We start from the raw sequence: 13,887 nt of genomic DNA, 5'->3' as shown, positions 1-13,887 counted from the left end.
GGCTGTAGCTTGCAATGTTCAGGTCTTCTTTCATGCATTCTCCACATGGTGAGGACCACTAGTGTTGGGCTGCATGGGGCATAAAGAAGTGGTATGCCTGCATGAGGTATCCCGGTTCACCCAAAGTAGTCACCTTTATGGTTGATGCAACAGTTGGCATGAGATGAACAATATTCTGGGCTCTGTAAGCTTCCCATGTTTTTTAATTTTCTTGTCTGATTCAGCAGATAGGACAAGCCTCATCCATTAGGAACTACCAGCAATTGCATCTTCTGAGCTATCTCCATTTTGAGATACAGGGGAAGCATTTTCTGATGGAAGATGCTAATTTTTGCTATCAAATACTTTTCAAAGACCTTACTTCATTTGGGAAAAAGCCCTGCAAAATTGCTAAATACTTGTAGACTTCATCTATAGAAAAAAATCAAGGTGCCTTGTCTCTTGAGGTTGAAAGGACGCAGCTCAAGGAAAAAGATGTGTCTATTTTCATGGAGTTTTATTTTTAGTTCTACCAGCTGTGGTTATTATAATTGAAGTGCAGTTGGCAATGCTGTTTATACTGATATGGCCCAAATTCAGGGTGTTTTCTGGTAACCGTTATCATGCTTTTTTCCTTAAGAGCATGACTTCAGTATCCTTTAAATTCATGGTGCAAATATTTGTTGGGGGGGGGGGGGGAGGAGAGCGAGCCTTAAAAAAAAACCAAAAACAAAACCAAAAAAACCCCACCCTGCCATGTGATCTCTCTCCCTGCGCATCCATCTTCCTCTGCTGCCCTAGGGGAGGCTGCGGGCGGCTCGCCCTGCTCGGCAGCGCCGTCCTCGCAGCAGCGCGGGGGCAGCGACCGGCGCCGCGCAGCCACACCGCGGCCGCGGGGGGAGGCCGCTGCGCGGCGCGGCGCCCCTGCGCTTCAGCGCGGTGCCGGGCGGCGGCGGGCATGGCGCTGGGCGGCGGCGGGGCGGCGGGGCGGCTGGTGCTGTACCACTGGACGCAGTCCTTCTCCTCGCAGAAGGTGAGGGCGGCGGCGCCGCGGATGCTTGCGCGGGGGGAGCAGCCGGCGGAGGTCTGTGCGGCGAGGGAGCGCTGCCGGCCGCCTGGGAGGGGCGGGAGCGGGCTGCCCGCCGCCGGCCGGGCCTCCTCGTGAGGCCGCGGCGCCGGTCGCCTCTCCGAGGGCCCCGGTCTCCCTGCGAATTAGCGCGGGCGCCCGGGAGGAGGCAGCGCCCCGCCGGGCCCCGCGCTGGCGCCGCGCCTGCCCGCGGAGCAGCGCCGCCCGCACCCGCGGGGCGCTCTGCAGGCGGTACCCGCGCAGAGGCAACGTGAAGATGCACGGTACAGATGTGCACGCTGTGGAGGGTATAACGTAAAGAGACATGTTACAGATGTGTACGCTGCAGAGGGCATAGCATAAAGGTATATGTTGCAAGTGTGAGCCGTGCAGCGGGTGTGATGTAAAGGGACACGTTGCAAAGGGGTAGGTCCCCTGCAGAGGGTTGATGCAAAGGATGAAGGGTGCAGCGGTTTGCCCAAAGTGAGCAGCAGAGCCGCGGGGAGAGCCCGGTCCCCCAGCCCCTGCTGGGCCACGCTGGGTGGGCTTGCTCCACAGACTGCACGCGTTTCTTCTCGCAATATTTTTCATCAAGTAACTCGCTAATATCTTTCCAGGTGCGCTTGGCGATTGCTGAGAAAGCCCTAAAATGTGAAGAACACGATGTAAATCTGCCGCTGAGCGAGCACAATGAGCCTTGGTTTATGCGTTTAAATTCATCTGGAGAAGTACCTGTCCTTATCCATGGGGAAAATATTATTTGTGAGGCAACACAGATTATTGATTATCTTGAAGCAACATTTGTAGACGGTAATCTTACATTTCAGTGCATTATCTTGCCCCTGTACAAGTAATGTGCCACAGTTTCTATATCACTGTGTAGTATTTTGTTCATGACCAGAAAATGTTTCTACTCTCAGAAGTAAATATCTCTAGTAGTTGGTGGTGAGGGATAAAAATACATTCCTTTCATGACCTTCCAGCACCCTGACAAAAAGACCCCACTCTTTTTTACCCATTCTGCTAGCATGGCAAAGTAAATAACATGAAAACACAGTTCTGTACTAGTTCTGTAGTAAGGCTGTCACTAATAAAAGTAATGTATTGAACAGTAAGTTGCACAAATTCAGCTGTTCCAAGACAGCTCTTCCTTTTCGTCCAGAAAAAGGAATGATGTACTTTACTGGTTAATTCTGGAATAATCTTTAAGAGTGGAAGGTAGAAAGAACAAAGTATTTCTGGTGCCAAAAATGGAATAAGGAGGAGAAAAAAATAGGGAGAGTAAAATTAAAAGTCAACATGTGCAAGCTTTTGAGATTCTCCATGTCTGTATTGCTGGAAAATAGTCTACCTCATTTTTGAAGAAAAGAATTAAAGTGCACAGCTGTATGTTTCTTTTTTTTAGGTGTGGAGAGGTAGCATGTTGTGTTTCAGAGGTTTAGTCGTTCTGCAGTGGCTTTAAATGATTTCCCCAGCACAAAGAAAATTTCACTGCTTGGTGAAGATAATGTGAATTTAATGCTGCCATTTTAGTCAAATGAAGTGTCAGCACCTGGGTGAATTGAGGGTAGAGTAAAACTCAGCGGTGTGCAGAAATACCTCTAATGGTGCTTTGAATAGGATGCCTTTACTCTAATTTTAATAATGTTACTGCAGCAGTAGTAATGTTACAGTCATAATAGCTTATTTAAACCTCTGTTGTGCCCTATTCTGAAAGGGCTAGAGGATTGTGTGCCGTGATCTCTCCTATCCCTAGAAGTATAAAATACATGTTGAATCCAGTTCCCTGATTCAAAGGCCTCTTAAATCCTTCTTTACACGAGTTGCTGAATAAGAATAGAATTATTCAAAAGTTTTAGAGTGAAGTGTGAGTATACAGATTTTTCTGAGGAGTGATAAGCCTATGGGTTTGCAGTGGGGAAGCCTGATTGGTAGCGGAAGCTTTCTTAGCATGGCTGTGTTGTTTGTGCTATTTGGGTGCTACTGAGGTAACTTTGGGATTATTACTGTTGACGAATTACATGGTTCTTCATTTTTAACCTTTTTTAAAAATTTTGTGCTTGTATTGCAGAGGAAGTACCAAGATTAATGCCGGAAAAAGGAAGCATGTATTATCCCAGGGTGCAACACTATAGAGAGCTTTTAGACTCCTTGCCTATGGATGCCTACACTCATGGCTGCATCCTGCACCCTGAATTAACAGTGGATTCTCTGATTCCAGCCTATGCTACAACTAGAATTCGTAGTATGTACTGACACAGAGCTGAACGTGTGTCATTTAATGGGAGGTTTGATTACGCTAATCTGAGATCTTATTTTTAATGGGCTTTACGCAGAATATGTAGGGCACATATTTCTGCTTTTAATTGTAGTCCTTGATAATTTGTGAATATACTTGCTATTTGTTTTTGTAGTTTATTGTGATTTGAAAGTGTGGAAGAGGAAGTGCTATTTTCCAGGCATATATGGAATTGATTTTGCTAGTAATTTGAAATGTGCTTTCTGTGCATAAAAGAAAGTGGCAGCTGTGAATTTTTTAATTTCTGATCTTGCTGTTTATGCTTATAAAACTGTTTCCAAGGAACTGCACTATTACTGCTCACACCAAACCGCCACATTGAAGAAAACCCATTTTTTGTAGATGTAAACTTGTAATAAGTGTATCTATTTAATAACAGTTGCTTTCCTCTCAAAGTCATACAAATGTAGGTTAGCTTCAGTGAAACAGAGTATTTTTATATATTATGTTCTCAGTGAATCATCAGGCCCTGTTTTTTTGTTTTTAAGCTTAGTGCCAGGGGAGGGGAGAAAAAAAAGATCTAAGGAAGTAAGTAGCCAGGGTTCCTCTGACAAATGACAATTGTTCAAGCTCAATTTAAACCAGAATCCTGCGTGCAAATAACCCAACATTGAGAATCACAGAAGCTGATGTGAAGATGAAAAGACGAAGCTGTGGTCCTTTAGAATCAATAGTAAAATGTCCTTTGATTTCCCTCGGATCTGTATTTTGCTTGTGGACTTTTCTATAGATACCAGTTTCCCATTATAACTATGTATTAAGGCCTGAGGCCTGAGTTAAGACCTGTCTAGCCTGGTTCCCTGTATAACAGAGGACTTCCTAAAATTAACTCCTGTTTCAAATCCAGTAGTTTTCAGAAATAATTTTTAGTTCAAAAAAAAAAGAAGTCAATGATATTCAGAAAAACCCTTGGCAAATCATTCTTCCATGCTCACAGCTCTATTTTTCTTGGGTTTGGACACCAGAATTGGACATCGGATTTCTTTCACTTTGGTGTCAAATATTTAATTCTTTATTCTTCTTGTTTTCTAACTGTATAATATCCGTGGACTGTATCGGTTGTGCTTTTAGCCTCTGAATTGCACTACGAATCCTTATTCAGCTGAATATCCATCATGACCTCAGTCTAGCTTTTAAGAACTGCTTGCAAACTTACAGTTCTCTCTTCCATGAAATGTGGCCTATATTGTTTGTAGCCTATATCATTTGCTTCAGTTGATATTTTATATTGGATTGTATTGAAGTATGGATTGGTTGCTAAGGCTCAGTTTACCGACCAACTCAGAGCACTGGGTATCAGCTTTTTCCTTTGCTTACGTCCCTCCTAATCTTTTTACCACAGCAAACTTTGATTAATGCAATTATTTTTCCTTTTAAGTATTATAAAAGAATTAAATAGTTCTAGGACAAGAATAAAATCCTGCAGACTCTGCTGAATGATGATTCCCTGTTCACAGTTACGTTTTGAGATCTCTGATTTTTTTCAGTATCAACAGTTTATATCATGTTGATTTTTGTATTATATTTTGAGTGTTCTGTAGAACAAAGTCAAACACCACAGGGACTTTGAAATACAATACATATATATTACCAAATTCATAATGTCATAGAAAATGATGTTATGTTAGTTTGAGGAGATCTGTTTCCAACAAACTATTAAATTCTTCCCTAAAATTTTTAGCAAGTTAATCCTCTATCAGCTACTCCATGATCTTGTTGGAATTGAAATCAGACCGTTAGTTGTCCTTACAGTTGCATCAATTATTCTTTATAAAAAATTAGCACAATATTAGTTTCCTTTCTGTCCACTGGAAATTTCTTCAAGGTTGCAAAACATTTAGAAGTCAGTGTTGATGTTCCAGTGATCAATGGTTATTAAAAAAAAAATTGTGTAGAAAGTAACTGGACTGATTTGGATGGATAATTTCTAACAAGCAGTTAGTATTCTTTTTTGCTGAAGGAACATGAAGTATTATCTTATGATTGCAGTGCATCATCTGGCTTTTTCCTAAATGTGGATCGTAGTTATTTACTAAGCAATTGTACTTTACTCATAGGCATTTTTGCAGCTCATTTTGCTGTTGTCTTTTGCTCTGCTGACCATATATATATATTTTTCTCTAATACCTAATTGGTATTAATTGTTGTCAATTGTTGGGTAAAGATAAAATTAGTACTTGCAGGCAGGATGTTTTCTTATCTTTTATCCTAAACACAGCCAGCTTTCTTGATTTGAGGCCTTTTTATTTTTGAATCGATCACAAATACTGCTAAGCAATTCCTTTGCTTGTTCAAGCTTTTCCTGGATAGTTTAATTTTCAGCTTTGAAAAACTGGTCTTTTTCAAAGTGCTAGATAATAATAACCCCTCAGCAAATTATATATTATTATTACACATACCAAATCCAATTAAGTAAGTAATTGCATATGTAAGGTTTTAGTTGTGTGATTACATCCTTCAGTTTCTTCATATACTGTATTGAAAGATGGCTTTAACAGCCACACATCAGGTTGAAACAAGGAATATATAAAACAATGAATTCATTATTCTCTAGCAAGATTTTTTTATCAGTTTAATTTAAAAGGCTTAATTGGAACTAATCTTAATTACTATGTACAAGTAGGAGGTGATTCATGCCGTATAAGTATTCTTCTGTTTTTAGTTTATTACTAAAAATGTTTATTTTTAGAAGATACCTTCTTACTTATTGCCTCTCTTTTGATATTCTAGGTCTGTAAATAAGGCATTTCAAACAAAGTTTAATTTTAAAGAGAAAAAAAAGGCTATACACACATAAAAGAAATCTTCACGTTATTCCTTCTTTAAATCATATACTGAATGTTTTTGTAGAACACCAAGATGCTTTGTAATGAGCATTTCTGAAAAGGTTCACAGATTTTGGTGTCACATTTTAGCTAACTCAAAACACCTTAGTTCTATATTCAGTGGTATATAGGCTTTTGCTATGGAGTTACGCACATGACTTACTGTGACATTACTGAGAATCTCAGTATGGGCCTTTCTGCACATTTACAGCACCAAAGTGTGTTAGGAACCCAGGAACTGAGGAACAAAGCAATTGGAGATCTAACGTATCTGTAGCTGAATTTCAGGGATTGAAATTACCGGTAGCGAAATGGTTTTATCTGAGTAAGAGAAAAATATCCCCATTCTTTCCTGGCAAATCACAACTTACAGAGTTGTCACGGGTGAGCAGAGCAACGCACTTCACTCGTGGGAGAGAAGCAGCACAATGTTTTATTGTGGTCAGATAGTGACTTAGAAAGTGCAATCATAAATAAGGAGGTTTAACGAGGTTCAATGGCCAGGTTCACTCAGTTATTTATTATGTGGAGGACAGGGTCAACTGAAAGTGTCAGGGAGACCCTCCCGTTGAGTCACGAGGTTCAGAAAGGACCTTCCCTTTTGCTCTCCAAACCCCTTCAGAGAGGAGTCTGGGTGCAGCTGGATCCAGTCCTAGTCCCATACTTGGTCTATGGTTTTTGTCTAAGAATTATGTGTAAAGTGTGTGAGGAGACTTGGCCAATGGTTTATGTCTAAGGGATTATGTGCACAATCAATCAAAGATACAACCTAGCAAAGTTTGCAAAGTTTCAGTGCGCTATTTATCACTTACCGAGGATCTGTTGTGGGTAAGGAATATCTCAACCTCGAGGAGTAACTTGCTGATCAGTTCCTGTCATTTTTTTAACTTTTGTATCAGGCCAAATAAGTAATACAGAGTCAGAATTGAAGAAACTCGCGGAAGAAAATCCAGACCTTCAAGATGCCTATATAGCAAAACAGAAGCGCCTTAAAGTAAGAAAACTCTTTCTATTCCACCCTACATTACCTGCTTGTTAGTGTGAGATTTTTTTCTGTCACAGTATAAACATTCTCTTTCACCTGGCATTACCGATATACTTATGCAATGGTTTAACCCTACTAGACATGAAGCAGTCTGTCCCTCAAATCAGCTACACACTTCAAGTGTGTGCTGAAGTATTGGACTGTTCCACTGACTTTGAAGGTGAGCGTATATCTGCATTGGTGCTGGGATATTGAGCACCCTGCAGGATCAGGTAAACCTAGATATCTACCATCTCTGTAAAATGTTCTTCTTCTCTTACCTAAGTTGTCAACAGTATCCAAATGGTAGCCAGCTGGCTGTGTAGAAAAAACAATCACATTTTATGAATAAGCTCTGTAGTATCTAATTACCAGGTTGTCTGATCAAAGTATAAACTCTATACAATGATTAAAACGCTAACTTGTGTATATATATATATATTTAGTCTAAACTGCTGGATCATGATAATATAAAGTACCTAAAGAAAATACTGGATGAACTGGAAAAAGTTTTGGATCAGGTTGAGACTGAATTGCAGAGGCGAAATGAGGAAACACCAGGTAAGGGATTTTTCTTGCTAAATTCTGTTGATGTTTATGTTGGGAAGACTGAGTAAACCAGTTGACAGCACCATTATAGGACTGCTTTTAATGCATCTGATTTGATACTTTTAGCATATACTGAAATCACTTCACAGAAGAGATCAATACTGTTTTAAACACTAGTTTAGTTTACTGCTGCTGTCTGTGAGTATAAATCTTATATGAGTAAATATGGGTTTTATAGCGATTGATCACATTTTCAGCATAACAGGGGTGTAACTAGCTCTGCATTTTTAGAGTATTTTGTAAACAAAACAAACAAGAAAACCTGAACTACAGAATGTTCTTCGTGATGTTGTAGCCCTCGGTTCACTATAATGAGCATGACCTTAATGTTAAACATAGGTTATTTAAAATTAAGATCTTGTTTAAATATTGTGCTGATTTGGGGTTTTGGTATATGTGATAGTTACAGAATTAGCAATCTGAAATGGTGTGATCACAGAGCAGCTCTCCTACAACATACCAAAAGCAGGGGTGTTGACTTGAAATCCACCTAATGAGACCTGAGCTTTGTTTAAATGGGATTAGTGTTTCTGCTTATTCAGAGTCTGGGCCAACTCCCAGTAAGGCTGATAGGAATCCTTCGTCTGACTCACTGGGAGCTGCATGAAACACCAGTCAATATCAACTGCATCTCCTCAGATCAATAACTCTTTGCATGTGGCTCTGTAAATAGCCGTGGTAATAATTATCAGTTACTATGAAGACAGAGCAGATTTGAACTAGCGATTGAAAATGTAGGTTAAATTCTCTGCTGACTCAACAGTGAAAGTCAGATTAAGTGTTTTAACTCACAAAGGATGGTGGAATTTTGTTCAGCAAATTAAGCCTGTCACCATTTCCAGCAGCCTCTTTTCTTTTTCTGCTAAATAGCTTTTCCAAGCAGTCACCTGGTGTGATACTGTTTAGCTTATGAAACCTGACAGTGTCACAGGATTTAGTAAAATAGATAACGATTAAATACTTCTTTGAATTTTGTCTGAGGTATTCAGATTTCTTGGGTTTGCGAACAGTGCTTCTGTCATGTCTTGGTCAGTCTCTGAGTTTCTGCTTTTCTTAATATTGCTCAACTCTGCCCTTCACCAATAGCTGCTGCCACCTCAATCATCTTTCTTTCACCCGAGTTAACTTCGTTGGTCTTCCTTTCTCTCATCTTGCTACGCAGGATTAATCCCTATGTGTTCTTTCAGCTAGAGAGAATAGATTGATTTGCTGTATAGGTCTTTCTTGCTGACCTGCATAACCTGTTGAAAGGAACTAGTATCAGTGGTGTGCCACTTCCTCAGGTGGGAAATGGGTTGAAAAGGATATTCCAAGGTGTCTGCATTTCCACAGATGGGCTGCTAAAAATTCATGCTGGTGGTTTTGTGTGCATGTTGTGTGGAAACAACTGCATAAGGTTGCAAATAGGAGGGCGCAGCATAGTCCCATTTGAGATCTAAGTTAGAGCAGATTAATTGCACTGGTACCTAGACCGGATACCTAATTTCAAATCCTAGTTTTTACAAGCTATCTACATAGTCAGTGAAGGTAGGCCCTTTGAGATGGTGGTACAGAGCACTGAAGTTAGAGGCATGATCCTGCCTAACAATGCCTGCTCTGAGCTGTCTCAGGAAGCTTTGACCTCTTTCCTTTGACTAGAGAGGCAGTCTGGCATCTTCCTCTGTGTGCTCCTAACTAATGTTGGGCAGTGTGAATAGCCATTGCTTCTCAAACTTCTTGGTGTAAATGATAGAGTTTGGGGTCTAGGAGGCACAAAGGAGGGACAGGTGGCGCATACTGTATCTTCTGCCTCAGCTGGCATGCTTGGTGCAGGTCAGACATCTGGTTCATTTCTTTTTGACTAGAAAGTCTTCAGCAAAAAAGCAGCTCTTGAGTGAATGTCACGGAGCTGAGTGACACAGTCAAGATGATAAACTTCTCAGGCAAACAGTAATTTTTCAGCAAAAGCTAAGCTGCCTTTCTCTTTTCCATTCCTGTTAATTTAAACCAGATCTGAAATGTGTAGTTGAGAAAAATAAATATTTGCTATGGGTCTTAATTTATGAACCTAAAATATGGCTCTTCTTTCATAACAAATGTAGTCCAGACTGCTAAGCATAAGACTTTGCAATAGCAGGTGAACAATGGATAGGAATTGGTAGAAAGGTCAGTTATTAAAGCCATATTTTAGCAGATGTGTTGGTATTGTTTATTAGGCAGCATAATGAAATAGCATTAAACTAAATATTAGTCTATGCAGGCTTCCATGTATATTTGTACTCCATTGGCTCCTAATTCTTTATGTTTTATCTCTGATTAGAAGACGGAAATCAGCCTTGGCTCTGTGGTGAATTCTTCAGCTTGGCAGATGTATCACTTGCTGTCACATTACATCGCTTGAAGTTTCTGGGATTAGCAAGAAGAAACTGGGGAAATGGAAAACGACCCAACTTGGAAGCCTATTATGAGCGTGTCCTGAAGAGAAAAGCATTTTACAAAGTTTTAGGACATGTCAACAATATATTAATCTCAGCAGTTCTGCCAACTGCATTCCGCGTGGCCAAGAAAAGAGCGCCCAGAGTTCTTGGCACCACCCTGTTGGTTGGCATGCTAGCAGGAATGGGTTATTTTGCTTTCATGTGTCTTCGGAAGAGGTTTGCCAACATGATGTTATCGATTAAAACCAGACAAAATTATTTTTAGACTTGTCTGTCCCTGGTGGTAGGTGGAGGTCATCTCTAGCCCCCAGGAAAGTATGAAAAATAAGCATATAAGGAAGGTTATGTCCGTGACTTAGAACACTGTCACACAGTGACTGTCTCCTGCTTTTGAATAATAGGATTGGCAATGCTGATATATTTGTGGAAAATAAATGTTGAGGGGACAACAAAAAAAGAAGATACTTTCTTTTCAAATGAGGAGCTGTAAGGGCTGTGACAGTAGTTTGTTAAAGTGATTATTGTTTCTGTCTCCTTTACCCAATGCCTGACCTAATTTTAATGTTTTTATTTAATAGATACTTTTGTCGCAACGTGACAGCTTTTCACTGTGGGTGAAATGCGTTACTGTGCAGAAACCAGCAGGGCTGAATCACTGAAAACAGCACTTAAGTTTAAATGCTCAGAGAGGGATGTAGGTGGAACATAGGCTTTGTGCCTGTCGTGTACGAGAGCGAGTGTCTTTGTACTGATTAATGTCTGTTGATTTGCAATTGGACCATTATGAATGTGTTAAAAAGTAGCCCTAGAGAGCTGCTTTTTCACTCTGTATTAATGCGATAGTACAGGAATAGACCTGAAATACATGTAAATATCAGTGATTTGTGGGCCACATGAGTGAAATTCTGAAAAAAAAAAAGGCAATTGACAGAATTTGAACTTCTGTTTAATTACGAATGGGAGTAAAAAACCTTAATCTTGTCTTTTGAAAGATCTCTTGGATAGCCTCTGGCCCACTCAGACAACCAGTTCAGTCACAAACACTGGCTGGGTCGTAACAAACTCAATGCCCTTCTCCTGCTTTCACTCCCATCAGCTCCTTCTCTCTTTTGCACATGTGGTAGCTTAGTACAGTTGTCTCCATATTAATGTCCCATGTACCCGTCCATGTTTTAGCGCTGAGCACTGGCTCTTTTTTGCACACGACTTAGATATGTTAGCAATTGCATGTGCCTCTATGAAATGTTTGCCCACATCGTGCCACAGACAATTAGAAAACATATGCACAAAAATGCCTTGTGTGAAAGTAATTTAAAACAGTTCGCTGTCTTTGAATCTGGTTAGATAGCCTAGACTGAAGATGAAGCAGCTACTTAGCAGAGTCTGTTTACTGATGGTAAGGTGTCCTAATGGTGAAAACAAGTGAAAAACATAAGGCAGGCTGGAGACAGAAGATAAGTAGTGCAAATCTTTTTTTTTTTTTTTTTTTTTTTTTTGGAAAAGCCACAATCTCACAGCTTGTAGGAAAAATATATAAAAACACTTTGATACTTTCTACTATTCAGCAGGTGATGAGTTTTATTATTGTGTTTGAACTTAGATCCTGTTTCAATGAGAGATGCACGTTTACCTGAAAGTAGACTTTGCAGACAGAAAAATCAGGAACGGCTCAAATTCTGATGACAGCCTAATAAGATTTTGTATTCTTTCATGAATGTCTGAAAAGTTCAGAATTTTTGGTTACAAGCTGTAGCTAACGACAACAAAGTGTAGCTCTAAATGTTTGCCTATCACCAACCAGTGCCAACAGACCTAAGTACATTTTAGATCTGATGCTGATGGCTGTGGTCTCTCAACTAATGCTTTTGAGCACCAAGAAGAGCCTCTCTAAAGTTTGAAGCGTACGGATGTAGTTTTTTGCCTTGGCAGTTTCACTGTCTACAAGATATCAAAATGGATAACATTGTTGAATATTGCTGCTTATAATTTAATATTGTGTTAGCTGTCTAACAAAGGAGGGCCCAAATCTCATTGCTTCTTTCCATTAATAAGAAACATCTTACCTAGGAAACAATGCGCTTTTTATTTGTCAAAAAGACAGTTTTATGTAATTCTATTTCATGACACAGTTGTTTTGGAGAACTTGATGAATTAAATGTGCTCTATTTAGAAAAACTTGTTATCTCTAGAGTAAATTTAATCCAACAATACTATTAATGTCCTGGCAGCTTTAGTGGGTTTTGTTGTTCATGTATTGCAGTGTATCTGCATTTACTTGTAACCATCTTCCACTAAGTTTATAGACGCAGAGTAAACCCTGTGACATAATGCTTCTTTGGCATGTGTTTATGACAGGGCATTTGTAAAATATAATCTGATCAAGCCACAGTAAAATTCAATATATATAACTTATTTATTTTTAATTTTTTTACAGAAAGCTATATTTTATTTTTCCCTTTATCTTTTTTTTTAATGCTTTAGGTCTAGGTAAGAACACACTTCTATTTCCGGAGGCATACCAGGTTAGTTCACAGTAGCAGCACTGTATGCTGAGATACAGGCTGATTAGTAATGAGGCTGTGCAGTTTTACTCCCCCCACAAAACTTGATCTCTGCCCTTCCGCTAGTGCTCGTTGCCTGCCGAGAGCTGCAGGTGTGGTTGGAAAGGACTGAAATGTCCACCAGATGTCAGTGCTCCTCCAGGAGCTCCTCGGCTTTGGAACGCCTTTGGGCTGTGCGGGAAATCACTGAAGTTTTCACAAACAAAAAGTTTATGATCTCAGTGTAAGATGGATGTGAGCATTGTCTCAAACTAGTGGTCTCTCAAAAGCCCTTGAAACAACTGCTTCAGTCTGCTGCAGGCTGATACTCTAATATCTGTCATTTAGGCTTGTATGTAGTTTCTACACTGGGTAGATAAGATTGTCCAACAGAGGGCAAAGTTGAAATAGGGTTTCACATTAAAATGTGTATCACTGAATAGCAGCTAAACTTGTTGCCTACAGGAATGAACATGGATAAAACTATTATTGAGAAGACTTTGAGACCCTAGTTGAATTCATGTCTGTTAGCTAAAGTATTTGACAACCTACTTCTTCTCACTGCTCTGATGTGCTCTTCTTTGTGCTGTAATAGTTCCTGTACAGGTGGCAGCAAAAGGCATACCCATGCCTAAGTTCCTTGTAGTGGACTGAGATTTAGAAGCGCATATGCTGTGTCTGGTTCCTTGCACCTTTCATGTGATGACGCTTGTAAATTTTCTTTCTAGCCTGGCTTATTTTCTTTGCTTTGGCACCTCTGGACATTATTTAGATTGGTTACAATCACTCTTTTGGTTTTCATTTGGTATTTGCTCTCTTATCATGCATCAGATATATTTCATATCAAATCTTTCTATGTGGGACCAGCAAAATAAACATTGACTCTATGACTACTCGCTAGACTGGTTTTATGTCTTCTATTTCAGTAAAACACAACACATTTGAAGAACACACAATGTTGCTGTAAGGAGATGCTGTTCGAGAAAGAAGCCTCTGAGATTTCAGTGTAAAAGGTGTTGAAGAGATTGACTTACATATATTTGGAAACAGCAATTACAGTGATAGTTTCCTTTGTATATCTGTATGAGGGTCAGCAGAAGCCTTTTAATAATTGTAAAAGGCCATTTA

General features: G+C 39.8%; 1 protein-coding gene across 1 annotated transcript; it reads left to right on the top strand.

Moving 5' to 3' along the window:
- The first annotated feature begins 723 nt into the window (after positions 1-723).
- Positions 724-13,652, top strand: GDAP1 (ganglioside induced differentiation associated protein 1). Its single transcript, XM_064507377.1, has 6 exons — positions 724-1,012; positions 1,663-1,855; positions 3,117-3,290; positions 7,069-7,163; positions 7,640-7,754; positions 10,102-13,652. The coding sequence occupies exons 1-6, from the start codon at positions 938-940 to the stop codon at positions 10,482-10,484; spliced, it is 1,035 nt and encodes a 344-aa protein (XP_064363447.1). The 5' UTR covers positions 724-937; the 3' UTR covers positions 10,485-13,652.
- Positions 13,653-13,887: the final 235 nt, after the last annotated feature.

This window comes from Dromaius novaehollandiae, chromosome 2 (assembly GCF_036370855.1).
Source record: "Dromaius novaehollandiae isolate bDroNov1 chromosome 2, bDroNov1.hap1, whole genome shotgun sequence".
NCBI lineage: Eukaryota > Metazoa > Chordata > Aves > Casuariiformes > Dromaiidae > Dromaius > Dromaius novaehollandiae.
This window is presented reverse-complemented; position numbering and strand designations above follow the sequence as displayed.

Bases quoted from the DNA above. Each gene is read 5' to 3' on its own strand.
- GDAP1 (XM_064507377.1), top strand. From the start codon at position 938: ATGGCGCTGGGCGGCGGCGGGGCGGCGGGGCGGCTGGTGCTGTACCAC. The intron at 1,013-1,662 runs GTGAGGGCGGCG...ATATCTTTCCAG, and splicing joins AGTCCTTCTCCTCGCAGAAG to GTGCGCTTGGCGATTGCTGA. The intron at 1,856-3,116 runs GTAATCTTACAT...CTTGTATTGCAG, and splicing joins TGAAGCAACATTTGTAGACG to AGGAAGTACCAAGATTAATG.